The 24,387-nt window shown below is 37.8% G+C and overlaps 1 protein-coding gene across 1 annotated transcript in view; it reads right to left on the bottom strand.

Moving 5' to 3' along the window:
* The window catches only part of LOC133463077 (CUB and sushi domain-containing protein 1-like), a 604,241-nt gene that overhangs the window by 148,915 nt on the left and 430,939 nt on the right, over positions 1 to 24,387 (bottom strand). Inside the window, exons 27-32 of the mRNA XM_061744534.1 lie at positions 17,891 to 18,017; positions 17,368 to 17,579; positions 11,352 to 11,543; positions 8,815 to 8,953; positions 3,273 to 3,460; positions 1,450 to 1,644 (exon numbers count right to left, since the gene is read on the bottom strand). Of these exons, the coding sequence (XP_061600518.1) occupies positions 1,450 to 1,644; positions 3,273 to 3,460; positions 8,815 to 8,953; positions 11,352 to 11,543; positions 17,368 to 17,579; positions 17,891 to 18,017 (1,053 nt within the window). The remainder of the gene's footprint in view (positions 1 to 1,449; positions 1,645 to 3,272; positions 3,461 to 8,814; positions 8,954 to 11,351; positions 11,544 to 17,367; positions 17,580 to 17,890; positions 18,018 to 24,387) is intronic.

A 24,387-nucleotide genomic window follows, 5' to 3' on the forward strand; every position in this document is an offset into this window, starting at 1 on the left:
ACTACGGACTGCCCCCCCATCCCACTCTACGTTACATTAACGTAAATATTCCAACCCTGTAACATTTGTAGAGACTCACATCCGACACTTTAAAAACCCCATATTGTACATTTCTGCCTATACTGTTCATTTCTGTTTATACATTTTATCTGTCATCTGTCATCCTACGTCACTTTTTGTAAAGATTCATATCCGGCATAAATCCTCATATTGTACATTTCTGTTAATCCCTGTTATACATTTTACTTTATTCTATCTCTCAGTTTATCTCCATATATATTTGTTTGCTTTCATATTTTAATTTTTTATCTTTATTTTTATTCTTACTGTATTGCACCAATCACCACAACAAATTCCTTGTGTGTGTTGACAAACTTAATAATATATATATATGTATATATATAAAATATATATATATATATATATATATATATATATATATATATATATAATAAACCGCCTTTCTGATTCTTAGGGATAGTATGAGGTGAGGTCTCTCCAACTGTAAAGATCTCACTCACACACACACACACACACACACACACACACACACACACACACACACACACACACACACACACACACACACACACACACACACACACACACACACACACACACACACACACACACACACACACACACACAGAGAGAGAGAGAGAGAAGCAAATGTACTGTTTGAATGGCACTTTGTCAGGTGTCACTTTATTACCTCTCTGAGCTGCCACTCAAACAGACAGCTCAGGCTGCAGTACCTGACGGATTCTGAAAATACACACTCTCTCACACACGTGGTTGTTGGTTTTGAACCGCTAAGTCTCACATTTACGTAGTGTTTCAGCAAATCAGTCAGCATAAACTGGCTTGGCACTGCTCCCTAAATGGAGTTCCAAGGTAATCCCACAAGTTCTGACTATGACGTGTCATTTACCACAGCTGAAAAACGGAAATTACAGGCAGACAGAAAATGAGGGGAAGAGAGTGGAATAAAAAAAAAGGTCTTGGACAGAATCAAACTAAAGATTCTGCATTTGAATAGTGAAATATGCAGCTTAACCACAGGTTTGATATAAGTATATTTTTGCATTCGTCCTGATATGTGTAGATATTACAAACAACATCTGGCAAAGGAACAAAAATAAGTGTTTTGGCTGACCTTGGTATATACTTTATATGTTAAAGTAGAAGTGTTTCATGTGAAAATATCCATTTCTAAACCATTTGATTACTTTTAGGAAGTATCATCTTGGTGTAGTCATCCCCTAACCCTGTTATCAACCGAAACCAGTTAAAAGATAAAAACCAAATGGTAAATCTTGGACAGTGTGATTAAAGTGATGATGTGATCACTTTTTTTATGAGCACAGTTTTCTGCGCACCCCCCCCCCCCCAACGCTGAAAAAGCGAAAAAGAATTTACACTCATTTTTCAGGATTTTAGGTCTCCTACCTTTACATGATGGCAGTGCTCTGTCCCACACCGGCTTCCCATCATGTCCCATGACACAGGTGATAGTGTCCTCTCCCACAATTGTGTAACCATGGTGACAGCTATAGGAAACCTGAGATCCCAGTTTGTAGTCATAGCCTGTCCGGCTGCCGTTCATGATGTTACCAGGGTCAAAACAGGCTTCCCGTGGTTTTTCTGTGGAAAAACGGTATAAATGTATGTGACAAAGCCAAACAATTTGGTTGTATCGGTGAACATGAATAGAGCAGTTCCTATTTTTCTGACTATATTAATTTTGTAAATTTATCAAATTTCAAATTAGTGACAAATGGTTTAGCAGGGCCTCCCTGGTGATGCAGACAAAAGCACCAAAGATTTGAATAACCTTCTTTGTAAAATGGTTAAAGAAAACACAAAGCTGCATTTTTGTCAAACATACCTTAAGCATAATCAAGCATATATTAAGACTTTTGTATTTTGGCGGTTATTCTGGGCCAAATTTCAAGTATTGTGGGCAAACCCCCGTAATAGCCCATTTTAGCCTGATAGATCAGACCCACATGTAGAAAGGTCTGAAAACATAAGGGCCATAGAGCCTCCCCATCCAAGGGGCGGCACCAACAGTTGCTCCTTTGCACGAAGTTGGTTAGCGCTACGACAAATCAGAGCAACAAATAAGGGAATGTATTTAGAAACGAGTCAGTTGGAGAGTGAGTCGCGTAGAAGTGTGAATCAAACTTTTGCACTAGCCTGTTGGCAAAACAGCAAATACATCTATCTTGCAAAGGAATGAGTTGAGTGCCGTCTTCTGTTCAGTTTTCAAAGAAAATGTCTGAATCTTTTAACTGTCGATGCCAAAGCCGACTCAAAGGCCTGTTAATCCTCAACTTCAGCCATCTACACCGTTTACATCCAGATTAGATCACTGCTCTGTCAAGAGTTGTCACAATCTGTTGTCAGTTGTTACAATTCGGTGTTGAGCCATCTTGTTAGCTTTTCTGTGAATATCCCATGAGAGTGTGACATCAGCCCCGACAGAGTAAAACAGTCAGACAAAGAGAGGTGGGCAGAATAGAGCTGAAACAGACAAATGATTAAAGCTGTTTTAATTAAAGAGATGGCACATGAGAAGTAGTTAATAACGACAGAAGTACAGAGGTGCATGCAATTTTTTCTAATAATTAGATATTATAAACATATTGCCTAAGGGAAAACACAGGAAAAAAAGGTTATACGATTTAAGTCAATAAACTAAGTTCAAGATTGATTACACCTGCTAAATCATGAGTCATAATCTGCTGAAAAAAAGAACTGGCAGACTGAACAGCGCGCTCTCTCAGCTGAAAAAGACCGGTTGTAAAAGGGCAAAATTAATAAGAGTTGAAGGATTAAAATATTATCCAGTCTGCAAACCAGCCACTCATGTATTGAAATTCTAATCCTTATGACTGACAAACACATCATTTCACAACAATAACTGTTTCATTTTAATTGTGCACAGAGACCTGCAAATAATCATGACGTGCAGTTTATCGTCTGGAAATGTAACACAGCATGGATTTCTCCAAACAAGTAAACACCGCTGACAATCTTAATCAATATCTCAAGTTTATCTGACGTTTTGTTGTTTCAGCATTGTGAATGGATAGAGCTGTGCTAAGTTTAAATGCATTGTGATTGAAGTTTATTACTGTTGCTTAGTCAAATAATAGAATTCTCTACTTATTTTTACATTTCAACAACTGCAGGCTATGAAAAAAATCAAGACTTTAATTTTGTAGTAAAATGTATGACACAAGAAGATGTTTCCCTGTTTTAATTACCTCTATATTCAATGGCAAATCCAGACATTCCCAGTGAGGCATCAGATCTGAATGCCAGGAAAAGACTGTTACCACTGCTTTCTATTCGCTCTGGGGCCTGGTTGCCTTGGAGACTTGCCAGAAGCGGCCCATTAGAGTCTTCACCCTCATAAATGTGCAGGAAGTCGTAACTTGGCTCCATGCTGAAACTGAAATAAGAACAAGAAAAAATATTGTGACAAAAATGACATTTGGGAAACTCTTGAAATAAAGTGAATAATGTGTTCATAGTCTTGCATATGTATCTACGTGTGTGTTTATGTACCTGTATGTACGTAGGTGCATATTCTCCACACAATCATCAATCCCTCATTTATTTGTTTTATTTTATTTTCCTTCACTAAAACATCTGTTCACGCATTAACACACACACACATATATATATATATACAGGACGGTCTCAGAAAATTATAATATTGTGATAAAGTCCTTTATTTTCTGTAATGCAAAAATGTCATACATTCCGGATTCATTACAAATCAACTGAAATATTGTCAGCCTTTTATTATTTTAATATTGCTGATCATGGTTTACAGCTTAAGAAAACTCAAATATCCCATCTCAAAAAATTAGAATATTCTTGGAATCTAATCTTAAACTGTAAGCCATAATCAGCAATATTAAAATAATAAAAGGCTTGCAATATTTCATTTGATTAGTAATGAATCCAGAATGTATGACATTGTTTTTTTAATTGCATTACAGAAAATAAAAGGACTTTATCACAATATTCTAATTTTCTGAGACAGTCCTGTACATACATACATATGAATACTGTGTGATAGCTCAATTGGTTGAGCAGTCGCACCATATACATAGGCTATTGCCTTCGTGCCCCCCCCAAAAAAAAATAAATAAAAAAAAACAAAAAAAAACAAAAAACAAAAGAAAAAACAAGTTTCCAGTCTAGCCTCTTTCAAAATAAATCCTACTAGAGCCACAACAAATCTTTAAATATTTATCCAAAAGTCAAGCATTATTTTTCACACACTGTGTACTGGCATAGAATGACATTTTGTCTGAGGTGCTTAGTTTTTTTTTGTTTTCTGTTTCCTCTCTAACTGAAAATCCATTCTGAATACCATTTACCCGTTCTAAATGGTCTATTGATTGTTCAAAAAAAATGGTGGATTGGAAAATGGATCTTCCTCTTTGTTTAAGGTGTGTCAATCACGTGAACACAATTCACAGTTATGTCTTACGTGTTTAAGTGAGTTTGATTGTAAAATCCAACCAAATATGTGTTCACATTGTTTACTGTGCCACCTAAAACAGCTCTCAGTGGTTTTAAAGTTTAACTATCTCAGTATGGTACTAGCTCACAATCTTTCAAGGAAGACATTTGATCCTTTCTGCGTCGTGTCAGCCAAGACTGATAAGGACAAGAGAAAGAGGGAAGTGTAAAGCATAAATATGAGTAGACACACAGTCTCTGTTGTTGTAGTCCAACATTTTGCTTTCATCACCAAATACAGAAAAGCTGAGCTGTTATACCACAAACATACAGTAGGCCTTAAGTAATTTCCATGCTGGCAGTTCTGGAGGAAGCAGGAACGGTTTGTGATGCTAATACACCATAAAAAATCGCAAAATGCCAATTGTGACTTACTTTTGCTTCACTGAACACACATATACACAAAGGTGAAATTGTTATCTCATTTGACTTACAACAATATTCGTTATTAGGCAGGACTTCTTCAGCAAAGTTGAAATGAGAGCAAAGAATATTCAATGTTAAGCCCTGTGTTTATATCCGGTGCAGAATGGGCTTAACTGCACCTAAGCCTGCTTTGCACTGACAAAGCATTAAATATCCAAGCTAATACCTTGTGCATTAGTGATACATTCAGGGTCTGAATACTAAAGCGTCTAAATGTCAAAAATCTACTTTAAGATCTCACAGAGGAAAAAATGGGACAACACCATAATCTCTGACGTACACAGTAAACAAAAAGTGTATTAAACCTATACATTTAAAAATGTCTTGTACCAATAAATCACACACTATGATCCAATAATAATGATAATGGAATGCTACAAAGGTACATTTGAATGAATACAACAATAATACAATCTAATATAAATTACATAAAGAAAGTTAAAAAAAAAATCCCAATAATCCAATAACAAAAAGGCAGTACACACCAATGTTAACTCAATGAACAATAAACATATCTCACCATTACAAAAGAAGGAAATTATATTTCTTGCAGGAAATCGTTGAGTTAAAAAAAAATAAAAATACAAAGGGGTCACTTTTTCTCCTTTGGCAATCTGGAGAAAGTTCTTGGTATTTATCTTCTCTGTTACGTTTTAAGCTGCAGTCCTAATTCCTATCTACTCACTGTGACTAATAAAACATTCATCAATAAGGCACCATTTGTGCTTGAAATATAAATACAAATCACCCAATTATCAAACAGTAAAACATGGAAATGGTCACAGGATTCTTATTTTCAATTTCAAGCCAATAATAGCACATCTACCAGCACACTAGATGGACTCATATGATCATGTAAAGGAGACCAAACTATTTGTTTGTGTGTTTTAGGGCATTAAAAGATCTGTGTGCTGGGGCTTATGCTAAGTCCTGCCTTGTCTCTCAACCACGTCTTTCAAGGGTGCTTTCAGGATTTGAAGGGACATTTTAATGTTAGATGATGAAGATCTAACATGCACATCAAGACTTGTATTACATTACAGAGACAGGAACTGACATCAAGCGCTCTCTTGGGATGAGCTCTGTTCAAACATGAAGAAAAACTACCTACATCATCAAATCAAATGTTAATATTATGTTTTCATGTGTTTTTCTCGGCTTGTTGGGACAGAGTTGTATTTTGAAGGACTTTTTTTGGTTTATGTTTAGTCACCTTTTAGGAAATGTTGTTAGAAGGAGCAGACAATGTCTCATGGCATGCTACTTGCATGATTTATAATATACATCTTGCTTAATCTCTCAATACACAGACACTGTGATTCATGGGTTCAATATAGAAAAAAAAAAAAAAAAAAGCTTTACGTCTCCAGGCAAATTAATTAAAGATACAGTAGATACTTTCATTGTAATAATTTGTCTGCCCTGTGTCAGTAGTAGTCCTGTTCTCACAAAATTAAAAAGGATAAAAACTTGTTCGGTGATTCATCTTCTACCTTTCTCGTTATAGCGTGTCATTATGATCAACAACAATTATCAACCAGACTAATGACTGAACCAGTAATTAATACAAACCACATATCAATAACCATGTCTTCTCTAAGTAGCCGAAAGTTCATATCCTCACTCAGCTTAAAGGGGACCTATTATGAAAAGCATGTTTTCTCCTGCTTTAACATATATAAAGTGGTCTCCCCTCAGCCTGCCAACTCATAGAAGGAGGAAAGCAACCAAATTCTGCAGTGTCTGTACAGCCGCCCGTTTGAGCCATCCAGTGTGATGTGGATCTACGAGCCGTTCAGATTCTGCTCCCGTCGTTACGTAACCAAAATGCAATTTGCATCGGTTGGCCTCCGATGCGTGAAACCACGCCCACAACTAACTCTGTCCGGAACAACAACAACTCCACCATTTTTTTCGTAGCGGTGTATCGCGTCATTCAGGCAGCCAATCAGCACAGTGCCTCATTATCATAGCCTCCCCGCCCACTCAGAATCCCGCATAGATAATGAGGTTAGAGAATGGGAAGATAAAGACATGACTCAGAGGCTGAATTTCTAATTTATTTAGCAAAAACAATCAAAAGCCTGCTTTTAAGACATTCAAGGCCTGTTTAAAATAGGTATTAGCTGCCATAATAGGTCCCCTTTAATGTCACCTTTTTTTTACCCCCACATTTTTCACCCAATGCTCATACCTAAGTCAATCTTGGACATTGCTCCCCCTCTACCAACCCCGGGAGGGCCCCGCACTGAGTTCAAGTCTCCTTACTTGAGAAGTGAGCAGGCTCTTCTTTTCACCTAACAGGGTGGGGCTTCTCTGGCCGGACGTAGCGCGTGGAAGGATCACGTTATTCCAGCAAGATCCTCCTCGCTGCATTTGGCTGGCCAGAGGGGGCATGTATAGCCCAGGACTGCTGCATGGTTTTGTGAGGGTAGCTCACACTAGCTACCTAAGGGAACACAGGGACCTTTCTCTAAGGCCCTCCACAGGCCCTGTCTCCAAGCCCACCCTGGCTGTGGGTGCTGATGACATGATGAAGCAAACACACCATCAACACCCACAGCATCCCTGGCGAGAAATGTATCCAGGTCCTTCTAGCTGTGATTATTGTTACCCCCTTTTACATTGGCGAACACCCTGCGTGGACCTAGCGTGTCGGATTCCCCCTTTACATTGACCGACATGGGTATGGAGCCAAATCAAGGCCAAAAGTTTTGCTAATTTGAAAATAAAATTTGAACATGAAAATTCTTTTTTACAGTTACATTTTTTTTTTTCAGTATCAGATCTTTTTTTCAGTTTCAGAACTTTTTATTTCAGTTTCAAATCTTTTTGAAAAAAAATTGAAAATGAAAAAAAAAAAAGATCTGAAACTGAAAAAAAAGAAGTGAAACTGAAAAAAAAAAAGATGTGAAACTTAAAAGATCTGAAACTGAAAAAAAGATTTGAAACTGAAATAAAAAGTTCTGAAACTGAAAAAAAAAGATTTGATACTGAAAAAAAAAATTTAAATTGTAAAAAATAATTTTCAGGTTCAAATTTTATTTTCCAATTAGCAAAAATTTTGGCCTTGATTTGGCTCCATACATGGGTGGCATGTCGAGCTGCCCCACAAATACCTCGGCTCCGAGGGTAGTTAGACTCAACCACGGGTCAGGTCTCTGTAAACGGAACTTACCCAGGTTTGCGGGTTGTGGGAGGGGTTTGTAGAACACGTAAGGATGATCCATTGTTTGAACAAGTGGCCATAAAAATAACAAACCGGGGCTTTGCAAGAAGCAAAACCCGGCCAAAAACATTCATCCCGATGTTCATCCCTCTTCGTTTTGAAAACGACACCTGTCTGACGGCGTATGAATGTTGCTGGTGTAGGGACAATATGACATTTCACACGCCCCCACAGGTTACGTTATGTTTCACAGATAACGCCTTCCAACTCGCCTTCCCCTCCTTTCAACTTGCCCTCAGGCCCGAGGTGACAAATAACACGCCATTAGCATTGCTAACACGCGTTAAAAACACGTGTTCATCATCTAGCGATATTAGCGAGATCCGATCAAAAATCGCCTCTTGCTTTCACACTGGATTTTATTGTAGTATTATCATGACAAGGATGGAAAGTGTCTAACATTGAAGTATCAACCTGGCCATAATCTTTGATTTCTGTATACAAATTTCTCAGATATTCCATCAAATTAAACTGGGCCACATTTGATACCACAAATGAAACAGGAAACAAATAACATCATCCGTTTCATAGCAAAGCTCGTTAACATAGATTTTAGGAGTAAGGTAAATGATGAGGTCTTTGCATACACCTTGTTTTAAACTCAGTTGGCCTACCTCTTGAAGATGAGGGCAATGACAAAGTCTGGATTGACTCTAATTCTCCAGTCGCACTCCTTCCCAGGGGGGTATGGCTGGGGGTAGTTGGGAGACAGAATCACACCAGAGGGGCCGCTCACGTTCCCCCCGCAGGTTGCTACAGACAAACGAATGGGAGAAGTAGAGAAAGACGAATATGTATTACAAAGTATTTGATTTGATGTTATTTGGAAGGTTAATGACTCCTGATTGACCACTCACTTAACCCCCACAGGACAGCAGAGTGGAAATGAGTTAGTAATGGTATCGCGGTAAGTATGGCAGAGGTTATTTGAGTGAGAGAAAATCACCCCTTGCAGACAGTAAATATTACCCCTCCAGGTGGCTGTAGACAATGAAAGAGCAAAAGACAAAGCGAGAGATGTTGAGATTTAGTTACAGAGTATGGAGCTGGGGGTAGTTAGGAGAGAAAAAAAAATCGCCCCTAGCAGTACTGTTATCCCACTTCGAGCCAGAGAGCAGGGAAGAGATACTGGGAAGAAATACGGGAAGATGCAGTCAAGCAGCAATTTGGGCATGTGAAGTAGGGGTCTGAAACATGAAGAGGTATCTCGGGGGTGGTATGGGTGTGTGAACGGATTATCAACAGAGAAATAGAGGTAAACAAAGGCATTAGCCGCAAATCACTTACAGACAGGCACACAAACACACTCCACTGGAGTATTGAGTGTAATGTGTTTAATTATCTGAGCTTTTAAACATGAGGGATTCACCTCCTGAGGTGAAAGTGCAGGGGAGGGAGGCATGGGAGTAAAGCAAAAATGAAGGCTGATTTAAGTCCTACATTTTATCTAAAGCTGTGCAAAACGTGAGGTCACTCGTATGAGGTCAAAGACGGTATCAGTAACACTGCATAATGGGTTTCACAGGAATGGTTACAAAAGAAAACGAGGCTGTGATGTTTCTGGAGGACTTCCACTGAGAGCTGCTGTATGATAAGACGAAGCGTGAGACAGAGAATGAGGCAGCAGCGTCCCACATGTAATAAGAAGGCAAATGCCTGTGGTCCCTGCTGCTGCTTGTCAAGTGGACAACATGCTACTTGGTGCAGGATATTTACCAGCTTGCTCATGTTATTTAAATCTCACTCTCACTTGTGGGTGAAGTCATACCTCACTCTGATCCTTCAGTAATTAAAAAAAACGCAGCAGCCGAGGACCTTTATAGTAATCTGTGTTGATTTTCCTCTAATTAACTTGGCATGAAAAGTGACCAGATAAAGCTATTTAGGAATAATAACTGCAGCCCAATAGAGAAGTATAGAGGCGGCCCATTAAGAAGAAAGTGTTTGTAAAGCTATCTAAGCATATGCTAAAACAAAGATGCTTGGACTTGTAAATTGGAAATACACATCAATTATTATTAATAAAAATATAGATAATACATTATTATTAATTTTATTACAGATTGTGTCTTTGATCCCACTAAATCAGCTAAATAACTTTCAGGTCTTCTAGTCACATCCTTTCTTTAATAAGGAAGTTGTCCTAAGAACCTTTTTTGGGGAAATAGTGGAAGAAAAGCATGGAGCTGTGGTTTAGAAAATAACAGTTATTGTGATAATTGAGAAAAAAGCTAACATGTTCAAAATGTTCTATAGTTTAGAGCACAGGTGTCAAACTGAATCCACGGAGGGCCGGTGTCCTGCATGTTTTAGATGTTTCACTGCTTTAACACACCTGATTCTAATTAATCATCGTCACCAGCTTGTCATCAAAGTCTGGATAGTTCTGTTGATGACACAGCTCCTTGTATCACGGTGTGCTAAAAAAGGGACACATCTAAAACATGCAGGACACCGGCCCTCGAGGACTGGAGTCCGAATGCAATAGTACACACCGAACTTCAATTTTCTTTCTTGAGAACACATTCTAAACCATTTTTTGCAGTTAGACAAAACTCAAGACTTTGATTTCCAGATATATGCGCATCAGCACCTAGTGAATGATGGACACTAGATAGGGTAGGGCTTTTTACATATTTTCCCCTATTTTCTTCCGAAGAAATATGTAACTTAAGTCCACAATCACAACTGGGACCTATTTCAGGAAGCAGGTTTTGCTCTACAAACCCAGACTCCTTTTTGTCATGTTCCCTTCGTAAAGCTGGAACAGGTTTAATTTAATTCGGTAACTGATCTTGTACATTTCGGAGACTAGAATTCACCTATGCATTGCGTAGAAGCTCTAATTCTAGCGTAGAAGGAATGAGTACTTTGCATTGCCAAGATGAATCATGGTATTTGAGCTCCACATATTTAATTATTTATTCTTTTTTATAGCTGTGGTGCAATTGAATCACTAAGAATCAACATACACAGAGCTGACTGAAGCAACTCTACTTTGACTTGACTTTGATTTGATATGAAACTCATATCAAGGTTTGTTAACTCAAGGGTTAGTGTTTTAACTCAAATTTGTTGAAGCTCTGGTTTGACCATTTAGAAATTCAACCCTTAGCTTTGCACCCAGCAATCCAGAGTACCGTAGACCTACCCATACACGTTGGAGGGTCAGGTTGCCAGTAGAATCTGTTATCCATCCGCACACATGTGATGGTGTCTTGTCCTTGCAGCTGATAACCTGGATCACACTGGAACGTCATACTGTCACCCGGGTCCTTGCTGTCACCGTACCGAGAACCATTTACAGGGATGCCAGGATCATTGCAGGTTGTTGCAGTTGTGGCTGGAGAGCGAAAAGGAAGATAAACATATATTGATATTGGACTAAATTGGACTCCGTTGGATTGAAAGTGAAAGCTGGAATATTACACCACCATACATAACTCTACCATGTTAGCACTGTTGCAGCAGGGGCAACACATGAATAACTAAATAGACTTTTACAATTATAAGAATCTAGTGTAGTCTATATCACAAAAAAACCTGATAAATCTTATTTTTATTGTACTTACAACACCTGATTTATTATTTGATTTATTGTTGCTCACACTCACCCGCACCAGTTAATAATGCAGCAGTTGTTCTTGCTTGGCTCATTAAAACAATAACTTCATCTTGTCTTTTTGCTTTCTTATTGTTGGCTCTCCCTTTGGATTAAGCAGTGAGCTTGGTCGGGTTAACTAGACTGATATGACCTACATTGCCTGCTCCATGATGGTGCAGGGGTTTCCTTAAGCATTGGGACTTTGTCCCGATGCTTAAACACAAAAAAATGCTAAAGCATTTTCAATACATTGTGACAAGGAACGTTTTCATATCCATTATTTCTGGTCATGATAAACCATTTATACAGAACTGAGTTGTTTGAAGATACACTCTTCGGATTGTTAAAATTGTTACATCACAAATGGAACATGTGTGATGTGATTGTGGTTCAGTTTTGTTATAATTTAACTTTCAATATATATAAGGTTGTAAAAGTTTGAGAACAGCGTTAATTGTAAATCACAAAGACTAATCATGGCAGGTTGTTGTTGAAATCATGTCCAGCAGAGCTCATTTGGCCAACTCTTGTGAATGGTACAATGAGTGGATTTATATGGTTAGTAATGAGTGTGACACAATAAAAGGAAAATCACTTTTTTATAGGCCACTATTACAACAACCAGCACCTGTAAGCACTGTCTCATTAGCTGCAGTTGACAAGCCTATCATGGATCTGGGTTTGGCATTGCAAGGAAGAAAAACAACTACATCTTAAAAAAAGCTTTCTTTACCTTTTTTCTTACCTGGGAAATCTTTTTATTGGATTCTATATCTTTAGAGAACATTAATTTGATATCTAACAGTTTGCAACAGTACTCAAACACATCTATCCAGAATGCATTGTGAATGAAGTCGTGATCTGCTCTGTAGCTCAAAATATATAAAACTTGTAGAATGTTTGAAATAATGAAAATATTTTATTTGTGTGATGACATACTATATATTAGTAGGAGACAGTAATTAGGGCATCATAAGTCAGGGTTGACACACTTGCCTATATGAGGTATTGCTGCTGACGGTGGGTGCCAGAGTGAAAACCTAGCCAAGGGATTGAAAGAATTGTCAGCATAGTTTACTTGCAAGATGGGGCTGTGTCAAATCATTGATCTGGAAAAGGATACAAAAAGCTTTCTGCAGTATTTAAAGAGCCAGTAAAGATGGTACCCTCATTCATTTCCAAATGGAAAAAAAAAAGTTACAAATCACTAACAGAATGATACTCCGGCAAATGGAGAATTCAGGGATGAGGGGATTTAGGGAGACAGCTAACAAACTAGTCAATAGTCTCCATAAAAGATGTTGAGAGTTCTTTTGTGAGAATGGTTGAACCTCCATAGAAGGATAACCATCATTACAGCGCTCCATCTATCAAGCCTTTAATTGCAAACCGGCCAGAAAAACAACAATTACTCAACAGACCATTGCCACGCTCAACGTTTTTAGTGATGACCAACGTCTGCTTTCATTAGTGCTAACCCATCATCTTTTAATTTCCATGCTTTATCTTGAATTCTGTTATCCAATCTCTGGGTTAGTTAGCCTTACTCCCCATTTCATTTTGTTAAGCTTGATCTTTAATGCATTCTGCCGAGTTTTGCTACCTGTTTCTGTTTCACGCTTACATTTCATTTGTGATTGCCACTAACCTGCTTTATATGAGTCATCACCTTTCCCATTACTCTACTGCAGGTGTCCTTTACTCAGTTGCACATCTTTGCCACTGTCCCCGTGTGTTTCTCGCTCCGAGCCATGTCCAACCTATTTCCTGCTTTTCAGCCTTTTAGTTTTTGGATTTCTGGAGTACCTAATACTCATTTTTTTTGTTATTAATTTCTCACTATCCTACATCCTCTGATTTGGATCCTCTCATTTCAACGTAGAATACATTTCTATAAAATCGGCCTAGATTTTGCCAACATGAATTACATCAAATTACATTCATTTCACAGAAATCCTTATTTAAAGAATGGAATTCAGGATCTAGGACACAACAGAGAAGATTAATAGATGCCCACTCCACTACATGAGCAGCAGCATTTGCATGTATATACATGCTTTGTTCAGGCTAAGACCAAACTATCTAATCAAGTTCTTACCATGCAAGGAAAAAGAGACAGTGAGCCTGGCAGAACATACTGCTGTAACCAGAAAAGCTGGATCTGAAAAGCACATCCAGTGGATTGTGCAACATGAGATAGTTATTTGAAAGGAGGTGTTAAAAAGGTGCAACACTGCTTCTCCTGTGGCTGTATGAATAACAAAAGAAGGGAAGCAGCGGTTTCTTGTTTGCATCTATGCAGCATGACCTCTGTATAAAGAGGACAAGGATTTTAATCATACTGTCAAGCTAACTTAGAAGTGTTAATGTCCTGGAGTGATTCAGGTTGAGTCTGGACCCAAAGTCAGTGCAGCAAGGACCTGAAAGTGCCTGTCCACTAATGTTCTGTGTCAACTTGGCTGGGCTGAGTATGTTTGTGAAGAAAAATGAGAAAAAGCTCTAAAGGAACATTTTGACAAGCTTGTAGTATGAGTCACAAGAGAGCAACTGCTCGGACAACTTCCAAAGTTCCCAGGTCTTAAATTTGAAGCCTCAATACTCATGTAAATTGGATATTTAAGACTTTCATTTTTGTTACAGAGGTGGTCCAAGAGATGTCAGCATCATCATCTTAATTTTCTTAATTGGCCTCATCCAGCTATACTGTAGAGGCATGCCCTGGAGGTTTGCAGGTGTTTGTGCTACTTTTGCAGCTGAAGCTTTTTATTGTATTGTGTCCTTTTGATATTAAAATAGAATCCAAATAAAAACTTTACTTTAATCTAATCTGTTCAAATGGACTGCTAGCTCTTATGGAGCAGTCCATAAGCAAGTGGAGGAATGTGGGGAGAAAATTTCCAATAGTCAAGTACCATATATAAATGATATCCCTGCACTGTGGGCACAAATGTGCATCGTATATCGCCTCTACATTCTTTATACATCACAAGCTTGAAAGTGGGATATAAGTTACGTTTGAAGTACCTCTATCTGTCATCTCCATTAGTGGTTTCCATTCTGCGGGTGAGGAAGCTCACAAGTACACAACAAAGACAGCAAACCATGAAAAAAATAAAAACCAGAGTATAAGATGACCCCATTTATGGGATGACATCTGCCCTTTTTCAAAGCATCTTTTAGACAAAGACTGTATGATCACCAAATCGTGTCTTGTCTAAGCAATGAAAAGTTTCTCACATGAGTGGAGGCTTCTTTTCAAAGTCTGAGGGCAAGCCCTGGATGACATTTGTCTTGCACTGTGAACACAGCCTGTTACTCTGCGACATTTGTCTGCATCAGCCGGGGCTGGCTTGAAACTCAGAGGCGGGTGCGTTCACTGAGTTATGGCTCATGTGATGGGCTGTCCTTATATGCAAACAGCAAATTCTAACACCAAATTAAATCTTTTCCAAGAACTAAACAGCACCATTCCATTAGTTCAGTGAAAAGAAGGAAAGGGAAAACACAACACAAGAAATTTGTAATAAGTCCACCTATAATGCTCAATAAATCCAGAAACCTTTGTGTAGAAAATGACTGCAATGCTTCAGTAAATCAACGCAGAGTTAAATATAAGGGGTTATTACCATAGTAATGGAAAAGCAGCGCTTTGATTAGCATGTTGATGTGCGTGAATATTTATTGTTTTAAATAAGCGATGAATGGCCAGATGCTATAAAAAAAATGAGAGACAGAAAATAGTTGATATAAAATATTCATGGAATTTCATGCGTGTTGAAGTTTGTGGATATCCACACTAAAGCGTGTAGATGCATATGAGCGACACAGAAAGTGGAGTTTTAGTGGCTCAAGTTGTAATTGTAAATGTTTAGGTAAAATTGAAAAATTATAATATTTGTTTCTCTCCCATGTCAGGTGTTTATCATTCATTATGCAGATTGAGTAGAACTTTAAAAAAGGCTGTGGCAAATATCACACCTGTGTTCACTGCATGTGTCACAGTAGGTTCACTAACTGATTAGTTGCAGGTGTTTGATAGAGAAAAAAAAACACACCCATGCTAATGTTTCCCGACTGCACAGATTTCAAGACTTGTGCTCTTTCTGAGTTTGGTTAACTAACCTTTATCCCAGGCTTTGAGGCATTATTTGCATTTCTGTTTAATCGTCTGTGTGCAGGTGAAGATGATTGACTAGTTCAAATTACAGTATTCGGTCGCTGTCAGTCAACTCTCCTCTTTGTTTCATACACAGCTATATGATCTTACTCTGCACACTCAGTGAGAAATTACAATCGGAAAAGGCAAATTGTGACAACGTCCTTACTTTATGAACATAAACATGGTTGACAACCTCATGTTCCGTAAAGAAAGAGATAAACATGAAGACCAGTCTGTCAGCAGCCAATGAAAGAAAGCTGCAGTCTCAACACTATCATTGCATTTCATTGGTGCATGAAATTTGCCTCCTGAAATTTCTGCCGAGAAGCCTTAACTACACTGGAAAGGTAGTAAAATGACAGACGTAGTTTGTGCAGGAAAAGAGGATAAAGAGAAGGATTGACTGGTCTCCAATCCCTGGAGACTGAAGGCTTAGTCCTGGGTCAAACTGCAACTCTGTGCCACCATATTTTTCAAAATACCTGTTATTCCTTTATGCTTCTGAAGGTTATTTTTCAAGTAGAACTTTCAGCAACCACAGCTTCAGAAAGTGATCCCTTTAGGCCAATGTCTCACATTAGGGTTACAATTTATGCAATTTTTTGATTCATCCATCCATCAATTCAACTTTACTGATCCGAATTTAGGATAACAAGGGAAGCAGCCTAAGCAAAATGGCCATGATCTCCCGCTCTCTGATCCCCACCTCTAGCTCTTCCAGGGGAATCCCAAACCAGCGGAGAGAAATGGTGCATCCAACGTGTCCGGGGACTGCCCCAGGATTTCAAGAGGCATCTAAAAAGATGTTTCACCCACCTCAACTAGTACCTCATGGAGGATCAGTGACTCTCTCTCCCAAATTTCTTATCTATAAAATCATTCAATGCAACAATAACATCTTAAAGAAATCTTACCTTCCATGTTAATTAACATGAAATAAAGCAGTGCTTTTTTTTTCTTTTTCCTGTGTAATGAAACCAAAAATGATCCGTAAGTCTCTAGCAGGCTCCCTCAGTACTCTACTTAGTGAAATTTAGTCCCAAAGTGTATTAAATGTCTCATGTTATTCTTTGGCTAGAGGTTTTTCAGAAATCCTGTTAAATGAAACATTAATGGCAGATTAATTAGAATTTTGCAAATAAAAATGGGGTTTATATAGTAACTAAGAAACTGTATGGGACTGCTAATTAGTCCATTTAATTGCTAATTTAGTAATTAGCTTTATCCGACTTCTTATAAATGGATATGAGGTATAAAGCAGGGGAAGCCGCCCAAACCACAAATTTTTGAAGAAATCAGTGATTTTTTTTTGTGTTTGTTTTTTTTTAATTGTCTTTTACTAATACAGAGAATCATAGATCAGTCTAAGTTTGATTAATCTGATTTAGGGATGAATCTACTCACTAGAAAACTGTATAGAAAATCCTTGCTTGCTGATGAAGTAATCAGAGTCGAACTGCAGCGTGAGTATGTTGAAAGTTGAGTGGATATCTTCAGGCAAGGCTGGCCCGGACCATTCTTTCAACAAGATCCCACCATCCGACAGCCCGGATGGACCGTCCCAAACTCTCAGAATATCATGGTCGACCTCCGTGTCAAAGACAATGAAGTGAAGGCTGAGAAAACACAAAAATGCAATATCTTACCAACAATCGTTCCTAAAATTGAAAATAAAGCAGTCAGAGTTGAAGTCAAGAGACACAGACTGCCAACAACTGCTACAATGTGCTGAAAAACACAACCATGACAGTGACGAATGCTGTGTACTCTCCAGCACAGCGGTGGCTTTGGCAGTAAACATTTATCTCTTATTAGTGAATAAATTATAAGCTTGAACTCCTCTAAATGTTTGCCTTTTTAAGATCCTGCTTTCGCTACCAATATTAGGCTGTGCGGAGCTTGTTGTAGTAATTTGCTTCCTAATTACCTGATAGTCTTGCCGATGTCAGCCTCTATTGTCCAGGTACAGTGGAGGTTGTTGTCGTAGGGAGCGGGGTATCCCGGAGACAGAATCCGTCCAGATACTGCTCCGGTGATGTGGCCTCCACATTCCGCTACAAGGACAGGAGACAAGGGAAGGAATAGAAATAAGTATATGAGACGCATACATGAATACAGAGGATTTCCACCCCATCTCCAAATTAATCAATGTCATACAGTAGCCGGACAGATGGAACACAGCACATTAAGCATCTTCCACCTTAATATACACACCAAGTTTTTTATTGGACACATTTGGTGGTTCAGTGGTTAGCATCACATCAACACCTGGTTTAAGCCTCATTTGGGGAAGTTTGCTTATTCTACATGTACTTCTAATGCTCTAGATTAAAATATTTAATGTGAATCCTTTGCAATCCAACTTACCGCAGTCATTTGTACATGATGGGCTTGACACTCAAAATTAATGGGGAAAACCAACAGAACTGATATACCCATGAGCTTAAATGGATGGATTTCCAATTATATTGCATGGTGAGTGTTATTAATTATTAATTAATTACTACTTAATTTTTCTTAACCCTATAATGCCAAGTAAATATTTAACATGTGAATATAACTAATTAATTGATAACATTATCCAATGTACTCAAAATGATACACAAATATTATTTAGAAAACTGTTAAAGACAAAATTGGGATGTTTCTTTTTTTAATACATAATTAACATTTCCCTCTGCATTATTTCATATGGCTTTAACAGGTTAAACTCTAATAGTCTACAGTTGTTCATTTACATTTCAATATATATATATATATATATATATATATATATATATATATATATATATACATATATATATATATATACATATATATATATATAAATATATAAATATATATATCCAGATCCAGAGACTCACAGACCAGGGCAAATAGGTAAGAATAAAAGTACTTTAAACAAACTTAAATCAAAAGGATCGCTAAGGCATTAAGAGCATGGTAAAACTTTTCGTGCACTTGACAATATGAAAAAAACAGATCAGTAGCAATCAATCGATGCACCCAGCTGTGAGACGAAAACAAAAAGAAATGTATCAAAAATTAAAGTTAATGAAAATGCAAACTAGAAAAAAGAGAAATTATTGTTTTACTTTCTTTATTCTCACAAGTTTGTGTTAAGAACCATTTGAGAAATGCTTAAATCGTTAGATTTACCTCACTGTACTAGTTCAAGAGGTAGGAAATCTTTTATGATTGCTATCCATGAAGAATTTATGTCTGGTGTTTCCATTTAAGATAAAATTGCTGCTTTAACACCAAGCGATAACAGAATTTTGTGCGTTCCTAGATTTTTTAAACCATAAAGAAGCAGGGGAGATAAGCATTTGAAATCATTACAGTGCTACGCACTACCCATGGTGGCCTACTGAGCCAGAAGACAACTCCAGTTTGGGAAACAGTTTGCTACAGAGAAGTGTTTATATACTGTACGTGTACTGTACATTGTTTAAGTTAAGGGGACATGTTATTATCGCCCCATAATCTCCACTACACTGACAACCCACTGCTGTTTCAGTGCTCTGAGCAGGATACACACAAATACACACAAACATGATTGGGTGTCGCAGATAAACACATAATCACACCAGAGTCCATAAAAATACCTATCAACATTTATGCTGTTATACAAGTGCATACACACATATCAACTCATTCACCCTCACACAGTAGTTGTTTCTGTGGCTTGAAACTACACAGGGGAAGGCAACTGTTATATTTTTGATCATAAAACCATGTAGAAAAGAAACAAACAGATGCAATACTCATTTAGTAAACCTGGAACATTAGAAACTGCAGTAGAGAAATATAATAACATACACATGCATACAGAGAAAACAACAGATGGTTTGACTAAATGAATTATAAGTCGTCAAAGAGATTTCTACAGAGGTGGACCCCCACTCCGTTTGATTCTGTGTGGCAAACAGATAGAAAGACAGCATGAAGACTGCCTAAGGCAAAGACATCTCATGATCTACTTGGTAAAATATGCAGATGTGGTGGAAAACCAGACAGACAGAGGAGGAGACAAACAGAGAAGCAGAAAAAAAAGTGTACCAACTGAAATATCGATTTAATTTAATTTAGTTTATTTAACCAGGGAAGGAAACTCAATCCCTTTTTCAAAAGTTCCCTGACGAAGACAGGCAGCAGTTAAGAGCACGAGAGTTGCAGATAAAGCTGCAAGAAGTTAACTAATGATACACGTACACACTTATCAAGTCAAAGAAGCACCCATTCAGATTCAAATGTATTTATAGACGCACCTACAGTATAGAAGACATTGTTTTAGCTGCCATTAGTAACCACATCAAACTATGTCCAACCTCAGAACTCTTAAAAGGAAAAGTATTTAAATAAATAAATGAATGAATAAAATAAATAACGTCAATATAAATCGAATTGGGCCCCTAAGCAACATAATGAGAATCTTCATTTGCTATTCATGAAGACTGAAGTCACGTCATGAATCTCATCTTAAGTGTACAACGTGGCCATATTTTTACATTTTTACTTCCTTGTCACCTTTTTCTAAATTTATATTTTTACCCCCGATTTCTTTCCCATTTTATAACCCAATGTAAGTCAGTCCCATTGTCCCCCCCCCCCAAAGGGAACACAGGGAGAACATGCAAACTCCACACATTTCGCCAACCCCACCCAGGGTGTGGGTGCTGAAATCATGGGGGAATTTAACAAGCACAGCGTCACCGGCGAGAAATGAACCCAGACCTTCTATCTGTCAGCTGTGCCACCGTGTTTTGTTTTTACTGTTATCATGAGGGATGATATTTGAGCCTCAATGGTGCAGGTGGTGTTGACCCTGGTGCACATAAATGGCCCTGTGCCTTACGCTTGTTCTGCATGCAGGGAAGTAAGACAATGATCATCTTCAGGTTGTTCTGGTGCCCCTTTCAGTAATTTCTCAAAGGGGTCATACGATGCAAAATTCACTTTTGTATTTTTTTAACATAATGGTGTGTTCGACGTGCGTGTACACATCCATCCTATAATGATAAAATCCAGCTTGAGTTTTTTTCTTTTCTTTTTTTTCTAGAGTTGAGGTGTTCTAGGATGTTATGGTAAACATGAGTCATCATTTACTTTTGACGTCTGAGCCGCTGAAATCGGGGCTCAGATGCCTCTTTCTCTGTTATGCTTGTGAGCACTTTTGCGAAACTGGACGGTTCTTACCGTTTATTCTTTTACCCACAGAAGCGAGGGGTGGGGTGAGCAGAGCTCATTAACATTTCAAGGGAAATGCACCAAAACGGGTTGATTTATGAGGCGCTGATTTTGACAAGGTAAAGAAGGTTTTTTTTCAACACTATCAGTGAGAATTTTTAATCAAAGTATTAGTGATTTTTCATTAAGACCCTAACGAATCATGTGAACTAAGTGGGCAGCCGATGACCTCTTTAAAATGAGTTCAAAATTAGCTCAGAACACTGTAAAAAGACCAGGGTTTGATGTTAACAGTTGCCTGGGGAAAGTAAACTCTGTTTGTCTAAGCGAGAGTGGCATGCAGTTATCTGATTAGTCAAATAGAAATAGGATGCCTTGATTTATTTTTCCTTTTTGGAGAAAATAAAAAATAAAATGTTGTTAGCCTTTCACAGGTTTCCACGAGCGTTAAATCTGTGTGGCCACCATCACTGTCCTCCTCAAGAACAAAGCACCATTTAATAATCTTGGATTTGAGTTTAAAATATTATCCTGCCACCTAAAAATACTGTCCTGAAACCTAACACAAGTTTAAAGCGAAGTTTGACAAAGAAGCTAATATTGCATGGCAAAAAAAATAAACCTGTCTCCTGTTCAGTGGTGAGGTTTTTGTAATACTTGAGTGCTGAGTGTTTTACTTGTTGAACCTTATCTCAAATGTTTTAATAGATCTGTGAACTACTGCAGCATAATTGCTGCCATTCTAAATGAAAGTGCTAAACAAGCTGCTTTATAACTAGCAGAGTAGCTAATTGACTTTGCTGAAGCTAAAATCAGGTCAAAATTCCTCGACAGTACATACCTGACATCTGTGAGTTTCCAGTGCTATTGGTGTGCAGATCACACCGAATTACCACATTATTTCATTTTATTCTTTTATTACTTATTTAATTGTAATTTTGGTCTGTAACTAAATGCATATGTATAAGTTCACTTTTTATTTCATGTCATCTATGGAGAAAAAAGGAATAAAAAGAGTCTTACATTTATACAAAATATCACATTTTTAGTGGTGTGTTATGTTGGAAATATATCCTGATGGTTTTAAATTACTACTTCATCCTGAATTGATTAAAGAATAAATCAATAAATAAATACATAAATGAGCAAAAATAATTAGATTAGTTGATTCTTTTTTTTTGCATCATATTATTGTTACACAAAATTACCTCATGTCTCAACTGTTGGAAAATGACATTTATTGTGCATGCTGAGAATAAGTCAGAAGACTGAGGCTTCTGTCAGTCTTTAAAATAAAATTGGGTGCACAAGTCACTCAAACCTAGGGTTAATAAATAAAGAACGACCCGTGGTCAAAGTGTAGACAGTCTTGAGTTCACAGATGGAGCGAGGGGGCAGTTTTTATGCAGTGGTGTGTATTAGCACCAGTACAAATATTTCTCACAGTTTTGAATCAGTCCCTTGAAGCACATTATTTATGTGTTGACTCAGTCATTCAGCCAGTCCCTTTCTTTTGATTCATAATGCTTCAACGTGGAAGCAGTTTCCAGTGGTGTGGATTGTTTTCTCTCCCTGCCACAGCTCTCATTGATTTGTGTAGTGAACCGGGGGCCTGGAACGTTCACATGACATTTATTCTTATAATTTTTAATCAACAGTTTTAACAATGAGATCCAGGTGTTCAGAGTTCAGTACCAGCCTGTGACAATCACTATCTGCTAAACACAGGATGCATGGAACCGAGAAGAAGGATTTATGACAATTGCGGTACTCCCTAAAAACCACAACTAGCATTGCCATGGCAACCCAGCCATACAAGGCCGTAAAGAAACAGTCATACATTTTTTTTCATAAAGTTTGTGATTTCACTTACGGTAAATTCAGTATGCCAATGTTTGATGACAAGTCAGAATTATTTTCAGGATGGCTTTCAGGAAGATTAAAACGATATGACTGTTATCGTCAGAAACTGAGGTAATAATGATTTTAATTGAATTCAAGAGTTATCATTGAAAACATGCTTAGTTTAGAATTTGTGAATGCTTATTCTGTGACTTATTAGTTGGTCATTACTAATCAACTTTCTTATTTTTTCATAAAGGTTAATTTTAAGATTGTCTAATAGGTATCATGAATTAAGTTTCTTGAAAATGTGAATTGAATTTCCCGTACATAAAGTGAACATCTTCATTGTTTGTCAAATCTAAATGTTACTCTCAAGGTTGAGTTTTTATGGTATTTTTTAGGGATGCCCCGATACCGATACCAGTATCTGTATCGGGGACGATACTGCTCTCATATACTCGTACTCGCAAAAATGATCCGATACCACGCACCGATACCACTTCTTTGTTGTTGTAGTTACTGGTTAGTGACTCTAGGGGGGACGTTGAGCCGCAGTCAGCGTGGTGATGAGAAGAGAGTGATATCCATGAGTGAGACTGGCAGCGCCATTACAGGCAACATAGCGACAATTAATGCAAGCGGGATGTCGGCAGTGTGGACATATTTCAAAATAAGGGACAACGACAGAAGCAAGACGGACTGCGGGCTGTCGGCGCGGCGCGTGGCCGTGGGTGCTGCGCGCTCCCAGCGCGACTGGGCCAGTGGGCCGCGGAGGAAAGCCCAGCCGGCTGAGTCCCAACAGATGGTGATAAATGAGACAGTCTTCAAACAATTGGTATAACGGATGTACTGTAATTATTTTCTGTATAAAAATTTAATTTGGTGTTCAAAAAGTGTTTTTTAAAACTTGAGTCTTGAAAAAGAGGGGGTCGTCTTATATTCTGGCCAATACGGTATATGTTTGATATTTTTTTATGTGAAGACAGTGCCAGTGTGGAGACTTTTTATTTACACAGAAAAAATATTTTTTGTTTAAAATAGTTATTCTACTCATTTTATTTATTTTTATTGAATTTATCTGTTGCAAATAAAACCGGTTTTCCAATTCATTGCATTTTTCATTGCATTTTTAGCCTATTTATTTTTGTGGTAGAAGTATTGTATCAGTACTCGGTATTGGCAAGTACACACATTGAAATACTCGGTGTGAAAAAAATGGTATTGGGGCATCCCTAGTATTTTCAGTTAAATCCTGATAATATATGATACCTCAGAAGACAATGGCAGATCAGCCCTTTTAGAGAGGAATCTTATGGTGTCAAACATGGTGTCAAGTTTTATGATGAGCCAAAGTTCATCAGAAAACTTTAAAAGAGTTTATTTGTCTTA

This window comes from Cololabis saira, chromosome 2, assembly GCF_033807715.1.
Source record: "Cololabis saira isolate AMF1-May2022 chromosome 2, fColSai1.1, whole genome shotgun sequence".
Taxonomy (NCBI): domain Eukaryota; kingdom Metazoa; phylum Chordata; class Actinopteri; order Beloniformes; family Belonidae; genus Cololabis; species Cololabis saira.